A 20,339-nucleotide genomic window follows, 5' to 3' on the forward strand; every position below is an offset into this window, starting at 1 on the left:
TCCTGCAATGCACAGAACAGCTCTCCGACAGCAAAGAATTGCCTAAACCAAAATGTCAAAAGTGCTGAGCTTGATAAACTGTATTCAAAGATACTAGTGACAGACAAGAAAAGTAAGTTTCTTGTCCCAGTGAAACTTGTACTCTAACAGGAACATCGTTAGGAATGGTGAAAGGTAGGGCAAATTAAAAAGCTTTGAATAGAGTATACAGAGTTTGCAAGCCAAGTTGAGAAGTTTGGATTTGATGAGGCATGAAATCAAAGCTGCTTGAGATTATTTTTTTAAATCATGAAGTCTCTTGGAGGAAGATTTTAAGAAGATTATTCTGACATTGTTAGAGAGGAAAGGTTATAGAGGGAAGAAATTAGAATTAGGTCAATAAGGATACAGTATTTGAGGCAAGCAGGTGATGGGCATTGGTTGCTGCATGGGGTAGTAAGAAGAGAGCATACAACTATAAGAGGAAATTTATAAGAATACCACCACATTAAAAATTGATCCATGAGTGGGTCTGATCAATAGAGAGGAATGGATGGAAGGTGGCTTCAAGGTTCAGTAGAAGACGGACAGACAAAATTCTGAAAGGTAGGTCATAGAGAACATTGATTTGGGGAAAAGTTTGACTTGCTGGGTTTGAGGTTATGTCAGGATTATAAAAAGGAAGCCTGTTTGACTGTAGCTCAGGTAAGAATAAAAGAAAAGAACTATTAACTTTGAAGCCAGGAGCAGGAATGAGACAGTGGAAGGCAACCAAATAGATGAATTCTTCAGGGAGGGAAATTGTGGAATATATACCAAAGTTTCGAAAATTGAGCCTTGGGAAATTCCAGTAATGAATAGCAGTTACTTATGCATGGGTGTACAGAGCATGCCATGCAATCCATTTTATTTGATCCTTCTGTGAGCTTGTTGAGAAGAGCTTATAGGTGAGTTAGACCTATTGTATGGATATGGAAACCAATCTTTTGTAGGTCATCCATAACAGTAACAGAAATGGGATTCACAACTTACTTTTCCTATTTCTAAATACAGAATTCTTTTTACCATGAGCACCAGAATTCTAGAAGAAGGAGATCAGCAAGACATTCCTGAGTTCTGCACTCATTCTATTCAAGTCTATGTGAAACATAAGTGTAGAGATGGATTTATGTCCCAAGCATGTGAAAATATCTACCTCCTTTCCACTAAAATAAAAGCTATTTCTAGAAAAGTTTTTGTTCAGGATGGCAAAAACTTATCAATAAAATTCATTGAACTGTTGAAATCCTGGGTATAGTCTTCTGTTGGTCTTGACAGAAACATGACCCAAATAAACACAGAAAAAGGAATTCATTTATTGACTCATGTAAGTAAACCATAACTATAGCAGGGATGGAGATGGAAAATGAAAATGAAATGGGAAATGCTGTCAAGACCCTTTCTGTCTTTCATTTCTGCTTCTCTCCACCTTTTTTCCTTCTCCACTTTGCAGTGGTGTCAACACCATGGCGGCAAATTTGTGTTCTCCTAGGTTTGCAATCAGAGAGAAAGATGCTTTCTCCCTCTCAGTTCTGATTGAAGAAGTGACAGTGGCATGCAGGTTTGACCTTGTAAATTGACCTCTATAGAGGGTGTTTACTCTTTTATAGACTCTTTGCTTACTATATTAGTAGGCGCTACCACTGGTGATTGTAAAAGGACGTCATGCAAGGCTTTAGTCAGGCATGGCTAACAGATCTGCACAAGCACTTAACCACATCTTAATTGAGAAAAAATGAAGAATAATGATGCTCTGCCTTCCAATTTCTGTTTCTGAGGTGTTTAGCAAGTTTTTTTTTTTTTTATCCCTCCTTCCCTCCCACATATATATATTTTTAAACACCACTTCATAGTCTTATTCTTCAGAGTTTCTAAAATCAACTTGAACTAAATTGCAAACTTATTTAATTTTAATTGTAAATACAAAATTTTGGCCCTTTCTTCTCCAAATGTTGTTAAAATGATGAAATGAGGACAAATTACAGAATTCTTTTGGTGGTTTGTGTGAATGCATCATGTTGTTCAGGGAATGTGGTTGTCTGCTATGCAACCCTCAGCCTGTTGCTTTTGGACTGGCAATATGGTTTCAATTTAATCAGAAGCAAGCCTTGTAAAATAATTCTATTTAGAATGGTATACAACTACTGGAATAATTAAGCAACAGCAACACTGTGCACTTTTCTCCTCAGGTGTTTTGCTAAAAGCAAATTAATCATCATTATTATGTCAAAAATTTGTTAATGAGAAAGAAAAAAATTGCACTGCAAATGTTTCCTTAAATGACAATTGCTTTGATGTTATGCTAGTAAGGTTTTTGTTGTTTTGTTTATTTTGGATTTAATAAAACACTTATGGGATTATTCCTTTTTCTTTATTTCCCTCTATATTATATCATATTGTGTTACTAAACTATAGCGGAAAGTGCATAAGCTTTAGGATCAGACAGTCTTAGGTTCAAATTCTGGTTTATTATTTATTCAACAAGCATGTGCTTTGTGCTTATGATTATGTTTCAGAGGAACATGCATAGAGGATGCAAATTTAAATAACACAAACCCTTTGATCTCAGATGAAACATAAGTCTCATGATAGAGGACGAGGAGGGGATATGGGGTAAATGCTGGGAGGGGATGCAAAAAATGGGCAACCAATATCCTGTTAAGAGGTATCTTAGTTTGCCAGGTCTGCTATAACAAATACCACAGACTGGTTGGCTTAAACAATGGGAATTTATTGTCTCACAGTTTTGAAGGCCAGGAGTCCAAAATCAAGGTTTTGGCAGGCCATGCTTTCTCTGCAGTCTGTAGTGACCTGGTAGTGGCTCAATCTCTGCCTCGGTCACATGAGATCTGTCATCTTCTCTCACCTCCTCTAGCTTCTATGTCCAAATTTCCTTTGCTTCTAAGGTATCTTAATTTCTCGGGGCTGCAATGACAAACGCTACACAAGGTTTGGTTTAAACAATAAGCATTTATTGTCCCAGAGCTTTGAAGGCTAGAAAACCAAAATCCAGATGTTGGCAAGGCCATGCTTTCTCCTGGAGTGTGTAGTGTTCTGGTTACGGCAGGCCTCCATTACATGGTGATCTCTCTCTCCTCTCTGGCTTCTCACTTCTGGCTTCTTCTGACTGACTGCTTCCAAATTTCCTCTCTTTACAAGATCTCCAGTCTTAAGGATTTCAGCCCACCCTCATTCATTCAGTTTGGTTTCATTTAATAGGATCTTCAAAGATCCCATTTACAAATGAGTCCACACCCACAGGACCAGGCTCAGGACTTGAACATATCTTGTGGGGAGCATGATTCAATTTCTAATAAAAGAAGTGGTGGGAGAGGCTCTCTGGAGATGAGGCTGCTTGACCTGAATTTGAGAGGAGGTAGTTAAGTGAACAATGATGAAAAGCATGTTCCAGACATAGGGACTACATAAGAGAGAGTACAGAGGCACTAAAGGACATGGCATGTTTTGAAGAACTGCAAGCAATTTGGTGTGTCTAGCATGCTTAGCACATAGACGGTACTTAATAAATACTAGTCAAATAAATAATTGGTGCCTGGTGGAGAGTGGTATGGGAAACAAGATCAAGGAAGGAGGTGGGAGCTGCATCAATGAGGGCCTTATGGGCTAGTATTCTGACCTTCATCTTGAAAACTACAGGAAGCAATTATTTTATCATTATTTTATATCAAAGAATGGTAGAATCCAATTTTTACTTTAAAAATAAAACTCTTACAAGCATTTTGAAGAATGGATTAGAAAAGACTTATCTTGGAGGTAAGGAGGTCAGTTAGGAGGCTTTGTATTCCAGGTGAGACATGATGGCTCCCTGAGTTAGGATAGTAGGAGTGAGGACAGAGGGAATGAGACAGATTTTAAACATATAAATAAAGTAGATGTTATAGGACTATTTGATTTATAGTACACATTGGAGAGATGGGTGGTGAGGGATAGCTCTGGAGGAGTCAGGTTGACTCCCAGATTTCAGGCAACTGCTTGAGTAAGTTTATTGGCAATGATGTTACCTTTGGGCATTTGAATTCAAGGTTTATAGAAGATGGAGATGAAGAAGAAGTGGAGATGCTATAGGCAGCTGGATTTTCCTTTAGGCTTGTAGGAAAGAAGTCTAAGCTGGGGATATACATTTGGGAGTTTATCAGCCTTTAGTAGTGTTTGAAACTTTGGATGAAATAATCCAGAGAGAAGAATAAAGCCAGGGGGCTAAGCCAATAGTCCACCTAGGAAACAGAGTAATCCTAGATGAACATGGAGAAAGAGCAAGCAGATGTCTAGGAAATGGGGTTGTATATACCAATCATGAGTTTCATGATATTGTGACCCTGAGCAGGTTAGCAATCTCCTTGTGCCTTATTTACCTTGTAGTGGAAAAGGAATACTATCTATTGTATAGTAGGTTGTAAGGATTATAGCGACAGTAATTAAATTCATCTGACATAGTGTCTGGAACATAGATTCATTCAATGAACATTTTTTTCTTTTTCCAGTGTTGATTGGGTTATTGATCTGTGCCTTTTCATGATAAAATCTGCTACTTAATGAGACTTGCTGTTTTATTTTAAAAATTAGGTTGATCCCTTTCCTAATGGTTGAACCTCTGAAATCTACTAATCAGCCCCAGTAAGGACCTCTCTTATGAAACCAAGCAGAGTCTGATGAAGAATATTTCCAGAAGTAATTTTATCTTGTTCCCTCTGATATTAACAGTGTGATCAATCTTACTTAAAAACACTGTGTTCATTTCTTTATTTGAATATATAATAAATAATAAGTGTTAAACTTCCCTTCCAAAATTTCTTCAGACATCCTAAGCAGTATAGTATATTCTAGAAAAAATATGACTTTCAAGGTTTTGAGTATCATTCTACACATCTGCTTGTGCAGGCTTCATGTGCCCCATGATTTGGTTGTTTTTACTAAAGCAACCTAATTTGAGGCCATTACAGAAGAGATGGGGAGACAACATTTCTTGCTTTTGAAATCTTATGGTTATTTGTTTTCTTTGAAGCTCAGTTGGAAAAGTAGATCAATTCCTTTGTGGAGCACACAGACAAATTCAACCTCCAGCTTTAGGTTAACATTTCAAATGTTTTCATTTGCGTTTTCTTTTTCCTGTAAGGCAGAGTACCCTCTTCTTTGATTTTGCTTTGTGTCTGTTTTTCATAGTAATATCTAAGGCTTATTTGACAATTGGTGCAGATTCCCAGATTAGAGATAGAAATAAGTAGGGAAAAGAGAGATGACAGACACATTGATAAACAACAGGCAAATCTCCCTTTCTGTAATGCACTTGCATTTTTATACCTTTTCCATTTCTTAATTGGCAACTTGGAGAAATGTCCTACACACAAGTGATTGTGTCAAGGGTCTTAGAAGAACAAGGTGCTTTATGCCTAGCTTACTAGAATTATCCTCAGATCACATTTATAAAGCAAGCTGATAAGGACAATGGTGGAGATCTAGTCTGATAACCAGAAGTTTCAATGTATTCTTGACATTGCCCTACAAGTTAGAATAGATGATCTCCAGTTCCCTTTCTGCTTTTAGATTGTATAACTTGAAGTCCTTTTTATCCTAAAGCTATGAGTCCAGTACCTTAAAATCTCTCTCTCTCTGTGGTATGTGAAATACTGTATCCCCCACCCCTAATGACGACCATGTCCTAATTTTAGGAACCGGTGAATATCTTACCCTACATGAATAAAGAACTTTGAGAACATGTTTCAGTTACAGATACTGAGATGAGAAGATTTTCCTGGATTATCTGGGTAGGACCAATGTAACCTCAAGGAAGGTGGAGAGGACAGATTTAGAAAGGAGATGTAACACTGAAAGAAGAGGTTGGCGTGCTATGCTTTAAATTTGGAGGAAGGGGTCTCGAGCCAAGGAACGTAGGTGAGCTATGGAGAAGCCACAGAAACAGATTTTCCCCTAGAGTCTCTGCAGGCATCTTCCTTTTGGCCCTATCAAACCCACTTAGGGCTTCTGATCTCCAGAATGGTAAGATAATAAATTTGAGTTGTTTTAAGCCACTAAGTTTGTGATAATTTGTTACGGCAGCAATAAGAAACACAGACACTATGTAAAAATCTTTTTATGTATTTATGAATCTTTAGGATTCATAAACCTTGAATCTGTCCCTCCAATTTCTTGTGTTCTACCAAAGGAGATGAGGTATAGATAGGCTCAAACAGTGTCAGTAGATGACCACATGACCAATAGGGCTGTATAAATATTTGAGTTTCATGATTTACTGGGATCCAATCCTAGCTCCATCATTTGCTAATTTTCTGTCTTTAGGCTTGTTACACACTTCTCCGTGCCTCAGTTTCCTCATATGTAAAGATAATCATAGAACCTACCTTATAGGGTTAAAGAACTTAAAACATACATATCAGCTACTTGTACCAACTCCATACTTCCCCTAAATGCTCTCTAGAGGTGACTCCTCCTGAATGCATTTAGAATCTGAAGAAGAGCATATTTAATGGTCACCATTAAATGCATAGTTAGAAGGACATAAGAGTTAAAAATGGATGCCTGATGAAATTGGGGATTTGTTTGAGGCTGGGTTCAATTTTCTCAACTTCTGAGTTTTCACTGTTTTTTTTGCTCTCAGTTCTCGGTTTATTCTGGGAATTCTATGGAGACTGAGATAACTTCTTTTTGTTACACTGGAATTCATGAAAGTATCAAGTTGAAATAAAGTATAGGCGGTTTGACCCATAGGGTAGATTTTTCAAAGATCCGAATTCACTAAATAGGACTGGCTACATTTAGTTTGTTATTCAGGTATTTTCCTTGAGGTAGAAAATTAAGGAAGGTTTTGATCTTCTATTAATTTGGTCTTTTACTCAATTTCACACACACACACACACACACACACACACACACGCATGAGAGTGGGTAAAAGAGAGTACCTTTTTCCTTTAAGAAAGAACACCAGGGTTTTTTTTTTTGTTTTTTTTTTTTTTGTAAAGTAAAAACAAAAAAAGCCATTGTGAAAATGGTCAAGGAATGGAGCTCTAATAAGCACTTAGTATTCTGATGTTAATGTTCAACATTTTAGTCCCTTTTCTTTTGGTTTTGCAACTTGGATGTTTTAAAGGATAAGAGGGAAATATAATTTCTAAATGTCTCCATTTGCAGCATGATTCATTTGCTGGCCACTTTTCACTGTTGTAAGCACATCACTTTGGGGATTAGAAGATCCTGAATATGGTGATTTGGTATTCATATTGACATCAGTTTTGTCTGCAGAGATCAGCAGAATCTTAAAAGCCAACAAATAAAATATGTGACAATTTCTACTGGTACTAAAGTATTCATATTAGATACTTTTGTTTGGTAGGAAGATAGAATTAAAAGGTGAATTAGATTCTAGTTTCTAGGCTGTGATTTTGGGAGATGATGATAGCTGGCACATTTACAGAGTTTTGTAATTTACAGTGTGCCTTCTGGTGTATTTTACACCTTATGGGCTAGATTATACCTGCTCCCGTATTGAAGAAGAGAAAACCAAGTCCCATAAAAGTAAAATAACTTGCAAAGTTCACACTCCAGAAAGTTCTAAAGCAGTGGCTCAAGATGGCTCTTCTTTCCACTTCAGTATGTCACATTGTTAAGAAAAGTTTCATTTAAGTAAAGTGTGTGAGTTTCAGTTTCCTCTCATAGAAAGTGGGTGCACAAGGACATACTAGACTAGATAGGATGGCGCAAACTCAAATCTACAGGGGCAATGTGTATAATATCAATGAATGAAATTTTCTAGGTATAAAGAATGGTATGAAATGTGGTGTCTTAGTTACTCAGCTGCTATAACAAATACTATTCAATAGGTTGGCTTGAACAATGGGAATTTATTGGCTTGTGGTTTTGAGGCTAGGAAAAGTACAAAATCAAGGCATTAACAATGGGATACTTTCTACCCGAAGACTGTAGCATTCTGGGACTGGTGGCTGGCAATCCTTGGGGCCTTGGATTTTCTGTCACAGGGCAATGAACATGGTGACATCCTCTCCTTTCTCTTTTGATTCTGTTGACTTCTAGCTTCTACTCTTCCCTGGTGGCTTTCTCCCTGTGGCCTTCTCTATAAGGCCTCCAGTAACAGAATTAAGAGCCATCCAGATTCAGTTAGCTACACCTTAACTTAAAGTAACATCTTCAAAAGGTCCTATTTATACTGGGTTCACAGCCACAGGAATGGATTAAAAATAAGAAGATATTTTCAGGGTACATAACTTACCCTATGTGGCATCAAGAGACATGTCCCATCTGAAGGAAGTAGCTGATGCCAGCCTCCAGTTATTTTTTCCATGCAGGAATGCAACAAGACTAGTGCTGTCATATTTTCTGCTCTTTGAAGAGAAAATGAAAACCTAGATTTTCATGAGCATACTCCCTGTGCTGGCTTGATGCTCAGTTGGCAGAGCTATCCCCTCCTTTTAAGGATGCCATGGCCTGATGGGATGGGGCATCTCCATTTCTTTGAACTCAAATATGCTATAAAATCAGCATTTCTCTGTTTGAATTTCTGGAAAAATTTCTTCTTTATTTATGTAGAAGATTCATTAGATTAATTGACTTTTCAATTAATGTCTAGATCAATTCAGTTACTAATTTGGACAAATATATAATTCCTAGGGAAATAACAGAAATTCATTTATTTGTATGATTATGGAGCATTGAAAAACAAAATTGTGCCAGTTTGAATGTATTATGTCCCCCCAAACGCCATTATTGTTTATGTAATCTTGTGTGGGCAGACTATCAGTTTTAATTAGATTGTAATTCTTTGAGTGTTTCCATGGAGATATGCCCCACCCAACTGTGGGTGATGACTCTGGATAATTTCCATGAGGTGTTGGCCCACCCATTCAGAGTGGGTCTGAATTAAATTACTGGAGCACTATATAAGATCAGACAGCCGGAGCAAGCTGCTACAGCCAAGAGGGACACTGAAGAAAGCACAGGAGCTGCAGGTGAGAGACAGTTTGAAGATGGCCGTTGAAAGCAGACTCTTGCTCCAGAGACGACGAGAGAGGACAAACATCCTAAGTGCAACTAAGAGTGACATTTTTGAGGAACTGCAGCGTAGAGAGGAACGTCCTGGGAGAAAGCCATTTTGAAACCAGAACTTTGCAGCAGACGCCAGCCACATGCCTTCCCAGCTAACAGAGGTTTTCCAGACACCATTGGCCATCCTCCAGTGAAGGTACCCGATTGCTGATGTGTTACCTTGGACACCTTATGGCCTTAAGACTGTAACTGTGTAACCAAATAAACCCCCTTTTATAAAAGCCTATCCATCTCTGGTGTTTTGCATTCTGGCAGCATTAGCAAACTAGAACAAAAATATTCTACAGAAATCCTTGCATGCAAAGATTAGGCTCACGCATTTCTTTCATGCAGTAAAGAGAACACCAGAACTTGAAATGGAAGGATTTTTATTGCATCTAATAGGTGTGCTCATCTTTATTGTGTTCTCTCTCAGAACTGATGATGCATCCTAAACAAATGTAAATGAAAATATAACTCATTGAGAAATTCGTTTTTTGATCATTGTGTAATTATGGGGTTAAATTTTGCCATTCAAGTATATAATACCTGTACTTTTTGACTTTTTGTTTGTAGTGATAATGGTGCTGGTTCTGGTACTGATGTGTCTCAATAACATTTATTAATAATATTGTTAATAATAAAAATTATACCATTTATTGAGTATTTGTTATGCATCAGACTTTATGCTGAAGGTTTTTCCATTAATTAAAGCAAAAGAATAGTGGTTTGAGAGAGCAAGACTGGCATATAACTATAGGGATTTACAAAGCACCATGGAGAAGGAGAAGGAGAGAGTGACATATACTTACACACACATGCCTGCTTCCACAGGCATGCATCTGTTGTATTTAAAACGATAGTACCTGAAGCCGGCTTGGCCGTTGCCTGATCATCAAGAAAATTTGGGTCTAGTCCCAGTTTGCATTTTGACAAACTGCATGAATGAGCTAATCACTTTGCCTCTTTGACTTCAGGTGCAGAAGAAAAGATCTCTATACCTTGCCCATCTCACAGGAATCATTTTAGACTGAAAAATTGTTTAAACTCTCCCTTGGGTGATGTTACTTACTTTAAATGCAGGAGTATAATTTAGTAAAGAGGCAAACCTCTTTAAATCACATTCATTATCTCACAGGCAATGAATAAGATCTACAGTGGTTTGTGGTTTGGTAACAGCTTTATCCTGAAGAGGGGTTAGCAAAAGAATAGTGGTTTAGTGGTTCAACTAGATTCAGTGGAAAGTACCTGGACTTTGGAATGGTGCTTACCTGGATTCCTGTTTTCTACCAGTTGAATGTTAACTCTGTAACCTTGTCTAGGACACTTATCCTTTCTGAGCTAAAGCTTCTAGATCTATAAAATAATGACAGTAGCTAACACCTTGCAAGTTGTTGGGAAGATTAAGTGTAAAGTTAGCTTTGTGTGCCTTGACACTCAAAACATTTTTATTTTCACTCAAGACCTGGAGCCTAAAGTAGTCTGCAGGTCTCTTGGTTATTGTTGATTTGGGGCATATGGGGACAAGCTTAGGAGGCCCATTACAGGAGGCTTTTTCAAACCAGCACCAGTCTGGACAGCCAAAGGATCAACCGGAAATGACCCACTGAATTTCCTCCAGCCAGAGGAGCTGAGCCTACTCCAAGCAGATCCTCTGTGGGGGAGGGTGGGTGCTAATTCTTGGTCTGAATTCCAGGGTCAGTTCCAATGGGTGTGGGGGCTCTAAGATTGCCCCAATATGACCAGGTGACCGAATGACTTACTATTTTATAGGAGCTATTGCAGGGCAAGGAGCAGGTTGAGGACATACATTGGCTATTTGGTCCTTGGTCTCATTTACAGCAACTTCCATCCCTTTCCAACACATCTGAGTTTGGCGCAGATTGTTGAGAGGCTTCAGGGCATCTCAAAGATTCATCTTTTTAATCAATGAAAGGGGAAAAATGGCCTGCCTTTATTACCTTCTAGGGCTTTCAGAACAATCAGGCTGCAAATGCCAGTGGCTTCTCAGTGCCGTCTCAGATTCTTCATCCTTCATTATGCTATTCCCATGGTAACCCTCTAGAAGGGAGATGAGGGACAGATAACCATTGAGAGCCTATTTTTAGATTTCTGGCCAGATGCTTTGACAATTCTGTCGAGGGAAAGAAAACTGAGCAAATATAGATTTTTTTTCAAAGATAATATCACTTAAAAATTCAAATAATAAAACTAGAAAAGACCTTGAGAAAACATCCAGCTTACAGCTGCCTCTAGGAAAACCTATTTCCAAACCAAACCACGAAGCTGTGCAATGAGATCTTTTTTAGAACATTTACTTAATAGCCTATTGTAATATATGATCATACATCCTGCCCTGACCTTGCCCCACATTTACTCTCAGTCCCCAGGCCAGGGGACTTGGGAGTAAGGATGAGTGTGAGTGCTCAAACTGTGGAGGAAACAACCCTGGGGGCGCCATTCATTCAGACTAGGCTACTAATGGGCATTGGACATCTTGTGCAACTATATGCAATGGCCATACTCCAATTTTCTTTTAGAAATATAAACAATTCTGTGCAGTCCTTCCCACCCTCCTTAAAAGCCTGCAGGAATTTCCCATTGCTTTTAGGTTAAAGGCCTCATATCTTCAGATCCGCTATAATGTTTAACATAATATCTACCCTGCGTAACTCTCCAGAATCATTTAGTACCATTCTAATTGTGCCTCTTTGTGTTTCAACAAACTGGCCTTCTTTCCGAGTCTCAAGGATGCTATGTTCCTTCCCTTCTCAAAACCTTGAACTTGATGCTCCCTTGCCTGTAATATTACCCCCTACCTTCTCTACCTAGTTAATTTCTCTAACTCCTTCTTCTTCCAATCTGAGCCCAAATATCAGAAAGTACTTCCTCAACCTCCAAGACAAGAGAAGCACACCTGTAATATGCTCTTCCAACATCTTGTACCTTTCCTTCACAGCACTCAACAGTTTGTAATTCTGTATTTATTTGTGCAACTTTTTTTTCCTTAATTTAATCTATTAGCTCCATGTTGATAGGGAAGTATATCATTTGCTCACTATTATATACTTAGTACCTAGCATCAAGTTTGGCAAATAAGTTATTCTAACGAATAACTGGCAATTATTTTAAAGTGATAGAAACCCAGTTCTTCTGTCTAATCAGGCTGACTATGTGATTACACAGGGGTTTTCAAACCGTAACATGCTTCCAAATTCCCTGATGGTCTTATTAAAGTGGAGATTCTGATTTGGTAGGTCTGGGGTGAGGCCTGCCTTTCTATGTTTCCAACAAGTATCTAACCAGTTCTAGAACATGAATGCACATTAAATTTGCCTGAGGAGCTTTAAAAATTGTAATGTAGATCCCACTCTTGGGGATTCTGATTTAATTGGTATGGACCGTGCCTGGGGCATTGGGCTTTGAAAAAACTCCAGTTTATTCTAATATACACCTCTCTTGGAGAACCACTGATTCCAGGTGAAGTTGATCCTCAGTATCAGATAAAGGAATATCTGTTTCCCTTTGCAATAGCATCTACTGTGGCCACTTGATGGGGTCTGACTTGTAACTATTTTTTAAATGTATGTCTCTTAGAGGAGTGGTACCCCACATTTGTTCTATGAACAGAGAGAAGAATCCCATGTGATTGTGTTAATGTTATCAGCAGAATGACCAATCTTTTTTTTAATGTAATTTTATTGAGATATATTCACACACCATATAATCCATCCAAAGTATACAATCGATGGCTTACAGTGTCATCATATAGTTGTGCATTCATCACCACAATCAATTTTAGAACAAGTTCATTACTCCAAAATAAAGAAAAAAATAAAAATAAAAAAGAGCACCCAAAACATCCCAAACCCCGCCCCCCCCCTTTATTTATATAAATTTTTGTCTTTGTTTAATTACTCATCTGCCCATACACTGGATACAGGGAGTATCAGTCACAAGGTTTTCACAATCACATGGTCACATGATAAATGCTGTATAGTTATACAATCTTTATCAAGAATCAAGTCTACTGGATTACAGTTCAATAGATTCAGGTAGTACCCTCTAGCTATTGTATGCACTAGAAACTAAAAAGGAATATCTATATAGCACATAAGAATAACCTCCAGAATGACCTCTTGACTATCTTAGCCCCTGGAAGTTAATTTTCTTTCCGTTCTTTTCCCACTTTTGGTCAAGAAGGCAGAATGGCCAATCTTAAACATCCCCATGTTTATAAATGGGGGAACAGTATTTCTAATCAAATATTTCAGAAGTAAATGGAGCTATGCAAAGAAGTTGGACATTTTGGTAGAAACAAGTGTGCTTATGACAGCCTTTGTAGCTAGAGGAGTGATACGGCATGATCAGGCAAAAAAAGAACTTTGGTGCACATCCCAAAGCTGCAACATCTTAGGTGAGTTCCTTGATCCCTAGACTGGACTCTCATCACTGTGGACATGAACAGGAGCCACAGACTCTTGGGCTCTTGGTGGCTGTCTCTGAAGATCAGTGCTTTCTCATCTAATGCATAGTAAAAATTCACTCTCCCCTTTTGCCATTAATTATCCCTATATTCTTCAAAAGACTTATTTTTGTTTGTGTTTTTAATCTTAGGAATTCCACAACGCAGGGTGTAATTATTTTGCACTGTTTAACTTAGCACAGTACTAGGTTTCAATCCCTACAAAGAAGTATTTATATATTCTCTCTCAATCTCAGCAAATCTGTGAGGTAGATATTTATCCTATCACGTTTTACAGCTGAGAAAACGAGGCTTTGTATTTCATTAGCTTTCCGAAGACACACAGCTGACAAGGGCAATGCCAGGAATAGCTGATTTTAAAGCCCTTGTTTTCTCTACCTCAGTGGTCATAAATTGTCAGTCTAGAAGTCAAATCTGGCCTTCAGATATGTTGGTCCACATGGTCTTTTAAAAGTTTTTAAATTAGGTGCAACCATTTGGAGATCAGAAATTTCCTATAAATTTCATATTCCAAGCTTCTATTTAAAATAATCATGTCTGTCTGGAGCCAAGTGATGTTTCTCCCTTTTTGTTGATGCTCTCTGTCTATCCCCTAATATCTCTTTCATTCCTGGGCTGCCCTAGCATTTATGGTACCTGCTTGGCCCCTCCTGGTCTCCAGGTTTTCAATTTAAGCTCTAAACTCTATTGAAGGAAGAAACAATTCTCACATCTTCAATAAATTTCATCAAGAAAAAAAATCCTCTCTCTCAGCAGGGTGGAGACCATTGTGTTGCCATCTTCATGACTTTGGACCTTTCTGGTAGCACTTTCTCTATGTTTGCATCTCAGCAGAGTGGTGTCATTTTTTTTAAAAACAAAGTGGTGGAGCTTAGTATATTACTTGCTGGTTCTAGTGTTTGGCCTCCTGGAAAGGTTTCCAATCAAAATGTTGGCTTTACACATGTTTTGCAAGTTGTGTGGTTGCGTTTTAACAACTGTAGGCATGTGAAGACTCATATGACCCTTGGTCTCATCATATAATAGGGTTCTGTTCAGTCTCCTTCAAGTAAGATTGTGATAAATTGAGAGGGACATTTCTGATGATGTCAGGACCTACCTGCAGTGCTGGGCAGGGTTTCCCAGGAAAGCAGCCTCTGATTTCTGATTTAGCAAGAAATGTCAAAAAGGATCCTCATGTAGGGCAGTCTTTGCTTTGTTTTTGACAGTTGCTTGTCTCTGGTGCATGTAAGTGTTTCCTTGTTTCCTTTTCATGCCTGGCTCTGACCTCCCTCCCCATTTTGGTGTTGGTTGCTGTGCTTTCCTTCTGGGCCACTCATTCTTTTATCCCTTGTGGCAGAATTTTCTCACTGTAACACTCAACAGAACACATGTGCATATGTTAGTTATACTACTGGAACCCAGAACAATCCTACGGTATAGGACTCGTTATTTCTAGGTAACTGTGGCTCAAAAGACTATAAAATTTGGTAAATTGATAAGTAGAAGAATTATAATTTTTGACTGACTAAATGCTAATTTTGAATTTCTGTGGCATAATGTACTTTGGGTTTAAGAGGCAGATGTAGTAATTGAACAATATCTGCAAAACATAGGAAAGATAATTCAGTCATTCATTGTTTCAACACATGGTATCCCATGATAGACATCATCAATTTTAAGATATCCCATTATATGATGTGCCACTGAGAAAGGAAAAAAAAATACTGTCAAATAAATTACATCATTTAAATTATGTTGATTGTATCCTTATCTCCAATTACAGATGTTCTAATGTAAAAAGACTTGTTTTAGAATTTACAAATAGGAAACTCATTGAATTTTTATTGCATGCCTTTAATGTATAAGACACTCGCTAAAATTTAAATGTCTTAAAACAATAAAAATAAGAAAGTAAATGCAAATATATTTATACAATAATATTTTCCCTTCAGCAACCTTCACCTGATCTAGAATTTGACCGCGTAGTGATTTATACTACTTGCCTTCGTGTGGTACGGACAACCTTTGAAAGATGTGAACTGGTTAGAAAGATCTTCCAAAACCATCGGGTAAAGTTTGAAGAGAAAAACATAGCTCTGAATGGTGAATATGGGAAAGAGTTAGATGAACGATGCCAACGAGTTTCTGAAGCTCCATCTCTCCCAGTGGTGTTCATCGATGGCCACTATCTTGGGGTAAGTACTCAGCTAAGGAAAATCTTCTTTTTTTCATTGCCCGGCCAGTGTTGAGAGAGATCTATAAGCCTATGTTAAGGTACCTTGTGGCATAGTTACCAGGATTTTTGCGCTTTTTGGGAACTCACCAAAGGGACTGAAGCACTTATTTCCATCCCAAACAATGCATTGCTATAGTACTCATCCCCTCAGAAGCAGGGTGAGATAAAGACAGCGTGAAATTGCCTTTTTGAGTAAAAATACAATTTAAAAATGTTTAGTTGTATTGAGTTTTGCATTTTGAAGCTTGACGTGTAGTATAAAAAATTTTAGTGCAGTTTAGAAAAATGTAATATTTATAACCTATACATTTGTAAATTCTCGTATACCCCATTATCTAACACTCAGTTTCCTACCTAATGAACCTAAGATTACAGTCCTGAAATGAAATCAGTAAGCAATGGGGGCTTGGAGCCAGAATTTTATCTGCTTTTTGTTTAAAATTTCTTGATCTGCACTGTAGTGCTGCAGTGTGATATGCAAATTTAGGCTTCCAGTAAGCAGGGAGAACTCCCTGAGCAGCAACAAAAAATACCTGTTTCTTTTCTCTTTGAATAATACTGTTAACATAATAAACCCCTGTTAATCCATGAACATGCTTAATCCAGTAAAAAGCCCAAGGAGAGAATGCTGGAGAGTGCTCTTTGGAAAGGGTGAGAGCAGGACTCCAGGGGCCCCAGCAGTTGAGGGGGAGGGGTTGACCAAATAATCAATTATCAAAGCACAAAGGACTGTCAAATAGCAGATGCATACTCAGATCTTGGTTTTGTCTAGCATATGGTCTTAACCTTCAGCTTTCAGGGAGGTTAGAGAGATCAGAGCAGGAGATGCTCATATATTGTGATAGGCAATCTGTGTTCTGACAACCTGCCTAGAGCCATGGCTGCAGAGGCAGCCTGTCATCTGATGGAAAGATAAGTGCAGAGAAGCCATGATTCAATAGCTATGATGTTACACAATCTGACTTTTAACTAGAACTGGGTACAGACTGATTTCTGAAGTACAGGCATTCTGATTTGAGGTATAAGCCTCTTTTAAGTATATTTCAACACAAACCCCCAGGACCCAGAAAACTACATCAATGATGGTAGCAAGAATGATGAAAATAACAATGGTGGTAATAATAATAATATATTGCGCTCTCAATTTTAATCCATTCATCTTATCTAATCCTCAGGATAGCCAAAGAAATCAGCTATTTTGTATGGCATAATAGTTAAGAGGCAATTGCTTGAGTCAGACAGCCTCCTATAAATTCCTGCTGTGATACTTTCCATGCAATTCTGGGCAATATATAAATCACTCTGTGCCTTGGTTTTCTCATTTGTAAAATGGGAATGATAGTAAAACTTACCTTATAGGCTGATTGTGAGGATTTTGTGACATACTACATATAAGTGATTACTTCCAGGACTTGGAACAAAGTATGTTTTCAATAAATACTAGCACTTTTCCTTGTTTTTGTAAATGAGAACATGAATTGTCTTGCTTAAAGTCACACGGCTGGCCACATGGCAGAACCATGACTTTAATTTAGGCATGTGTGATTCCCCAAAGCCTGTTCTTTGGTAAATCACCTCGAGGACCAGGGTCTTTGCTGTTCACTGATACATTCTAAGTATCCAGAACAGGGCTTGCTGCAAAGTAGGTGCTCAATAAACAAGTTGAATGGATATATGAATTATGCTATATTGCTTCCTCATGTTCTGTTCTCTCCCTAAGACATTCTTCTATAAGGAAAGGATCTGATAAACTCATCCACACCAGGGAGAAAATAACCGATAAGGGTTTTAGGTTTTACCTTTAAACTTGGGAGAAATTCTTCTGATGATGTAAGATATTTCTCGCGGTGGAATTTTAATTTCTGTTGAAACTGCACAGTTAAACTTAGTAGGCTCCTGCCTGCTCACACAGGTATAAAGAAGGTTGGCTTCATCCCACATACTGCTCTTAACCATTCCTGATTCCACTTAGAAGCCAATCTGATGCTCTTGTTTCTACTTCAGATGCAATCTAATAGGCTATAATTCACTTCCTGCTATTTGCCTTTCAGTTTGAGGGAAAGAAGAATCCAACAGACAAAGGAGGTAGGAAGCAGGTTCTGTCTCAATTTCTTTGTTTCCACATGGTAGCCTAGAGCAGGGAGGACCCCACAGGTGCTTCCTCTGTGTTTCTGTAAGTTGAAGCTAATACTTCAAACCTGGAGAGAGGCCAGAGATGGAGATTCCCCCCTCTCCACTTCTTTTCCTGTTAAAGGAGAATTACTTCCAAATCTATAATTGAAAATGGAGGCAGACACCTTAGAATGACTAATATTAACAATTTCCCTCCTCCTATGATAGCTCCTTTATTTAAATTCCAATGCAAAGCTGTAAATGGAGTACATTTCTTGAATTGTAGCGCCTTTTTCCTGTGGCATTCATGCATCTGAAATGGAAGGTTGCCCTCTGCTGGGTTTTGGCACATGGTGAAACATGATTTTTAGGGAGGAAAAGAAGCTGATGTTGGTAATTTCTTTAACATCTGTGGTGTTTTAAACAGTAACATGAAACGATTTGATTAAGTTTAAATTTAGATAAGTGAGAAAAGATGTGTGAATCATCTGCACAGAAACTTCCTTTAGGGGGAGGGAGAGAGAAATAGATAAATAGAGAGGGCCAGAGAATGAGGTAGACAGACAAAGACATAAATAGACGAGGCATACGGAGGCAGACTGAGAAGTCAGATAGACAAAAACACAGAGAGGCAATGAGGTGAGGTGGTGAGAGCATGAGGATATTTTGCACCTCCCCTATTTGCCTGTCATCATTGCTACCAAACCCAGGATGTGTGGTGCCACGGAGTTCTGTTATCTTCAATGAAGTGAAGACAATTTAGTTCAACGGACAAGATGGCAGGAATTGACAAGGATGCTGAGATCCTTTTTTCTGACGACTCCCTCCCCCAGCCAAACTGAAAAAAAAACAAAACAAAACAGAAGATAGAAGCAATGAAACAGTCAAGGGAGATAAATTACATTAGAAGACAAATCTACGCTGTCCCGGGATGCTCCACCAACAGGAAAAAAAATAGCTAGTTTACCTTGCTTGGGGCAATTGTCCTGTTGTTTTGGTTTCAGAAGTTTTCTTTATACCAAAAGGTTGTGTTCCAATATTTTGAACTTAAATTATCTTGGAATTTTCAATAGGAAATAGGTTAGAAATAGTGTCTTGATTCGTGGATTAACCAAACAACTCACATACTGTTATAGTAGACATCTACAAAACCCACATAGGAACTCAGCTATAAAACACGTGTAATGTACCTGAGTGGGGGCTCTGGTAACAGAAAGAGGAACAGAAGGGCCATTGACCTTGATAGGTTTCTTAAACTAGTTGATATTGAGGTGTGACTGCTTGAGAATTCTGTAACTAAAGTACTATGTTATCTGCGTATAAGAAAAAAGACAGTTATTGAGCATAGCTAGTTTACAGATTAGAAATACAGACTCTAGGCATAGTTCTAGGAACTACTAGCAAAATTTTTCTGCTGAAATTATCCACCAATGAAGCCTCTACACAATAAGAAAGCAGTCAGGTCCAGAAATCCACTGCCTTTGCCATGGTCCACACCAACAAAATGGTCTATGTGTTCCCTGCCCTTCTTTCTACATTATTCTGTTCCTACACACACATCAAGTGAATGTGTCTGATTTGTAGTTACTAAAAATGTCACATATGAAAACTTAATTGTGAGGGAATCTGGGAAATATACTTTTAGTTTTCTATTCTCTGCATTAAGGAAGACATGCTAGAAGGAGACTGAATTGGTTACTGAGTGAACTAAACCACAATATCTGCCAGGAATGCTATTTTCATTTTGTTGGTTTGTCTTAAGCAGCTTTATTGAGATATAATTTATATATAATAAACTGAACCCATTTCAAGTGCACAATTTGATGAGTATTGACAGATATGGATATCCATGAATCAATCAACACATTAAAGAGAGCATTTCTAAAACCCCCAAAAGATTCCTCATGCCAATTGACAGTCAGTTCCTTCCTCTACCCCCAGTTCCCTGACAGCATTGATCTGCTTTATGTGAATATCATTTTCTATTCTTGTAATATTTTTGTCTGATTTTAGTATCAGGGTAATGATGATCTCATAGAATGAGCTTGTAGGTATTCCATTGTCTTTACATTTCATTTTCTGTGCTATTTATACTTTGTTGTAGATCCTCATATACAACTGACATTATTTTCCTTTTGCTTGAAGGACTTCCTCTGTGTAAAACCAATATAGAGAACTCCAATAATATCCCCTTCCCATATACCCAGATTTACAAACGTGTAATATTTTGCTGCATTTTAAATATTATTCTTTCTTTCTATCTGTCTGTCTATCCACCTACCTCTCTCTATCTAATCTATCATCCTCTATAGTATTTCTATCTATTTTCTAAACATTTGTATGTTGCATACGTTATGCTCTTTGAACACTTAACATTTCTAGGTATATTCCTTAAAAACAAGGATACTCATTTATACAACCTCATTAATTACA

At 38.0% G+C, this 20,339-nt stretch overlaps 1 protein-coding gene across 1 annotated transcript in view; it reads left to right on the forward strand.

Annotated features, from left to right (window-relative positions):
- Positions 1 to 20,339, forward strand: part of GRXCR1 (glutaredoxin and cysteine rich domain containing 1) — a 122,362-nt gene that overhangs the window by 47,458 nt on the left and 54,565 nt on the right. Inside the window, exon 2 of the mRNA XM_037828926.1 lies at positions 15,511 to 15,753. Within this exon, the coding sequence (XP_037684854.1) occupies positions 15,511 to 15,753 (243 nt within the window). The remainder of the gene's footprint in view (positions 1 to 15,510; positions 15,754 to 20,339) is intronic.

The sequence above is a fragment of the Choloepus didactylus genome, chromosome 3, assembly GCF_015220235.1.
Source record: "Choloepus didactylus isolate mChoDid1 chromosome 3, mChoDid1.pri, whole genome shotgun sequence".
Taxonomy (NCBI): domain Eukaryota; kingdom Metazoa; phylum Chordata; class Mammalia; order Pilosa; family Megalonychidae; genus Choloepus; species Choloepus didactylus.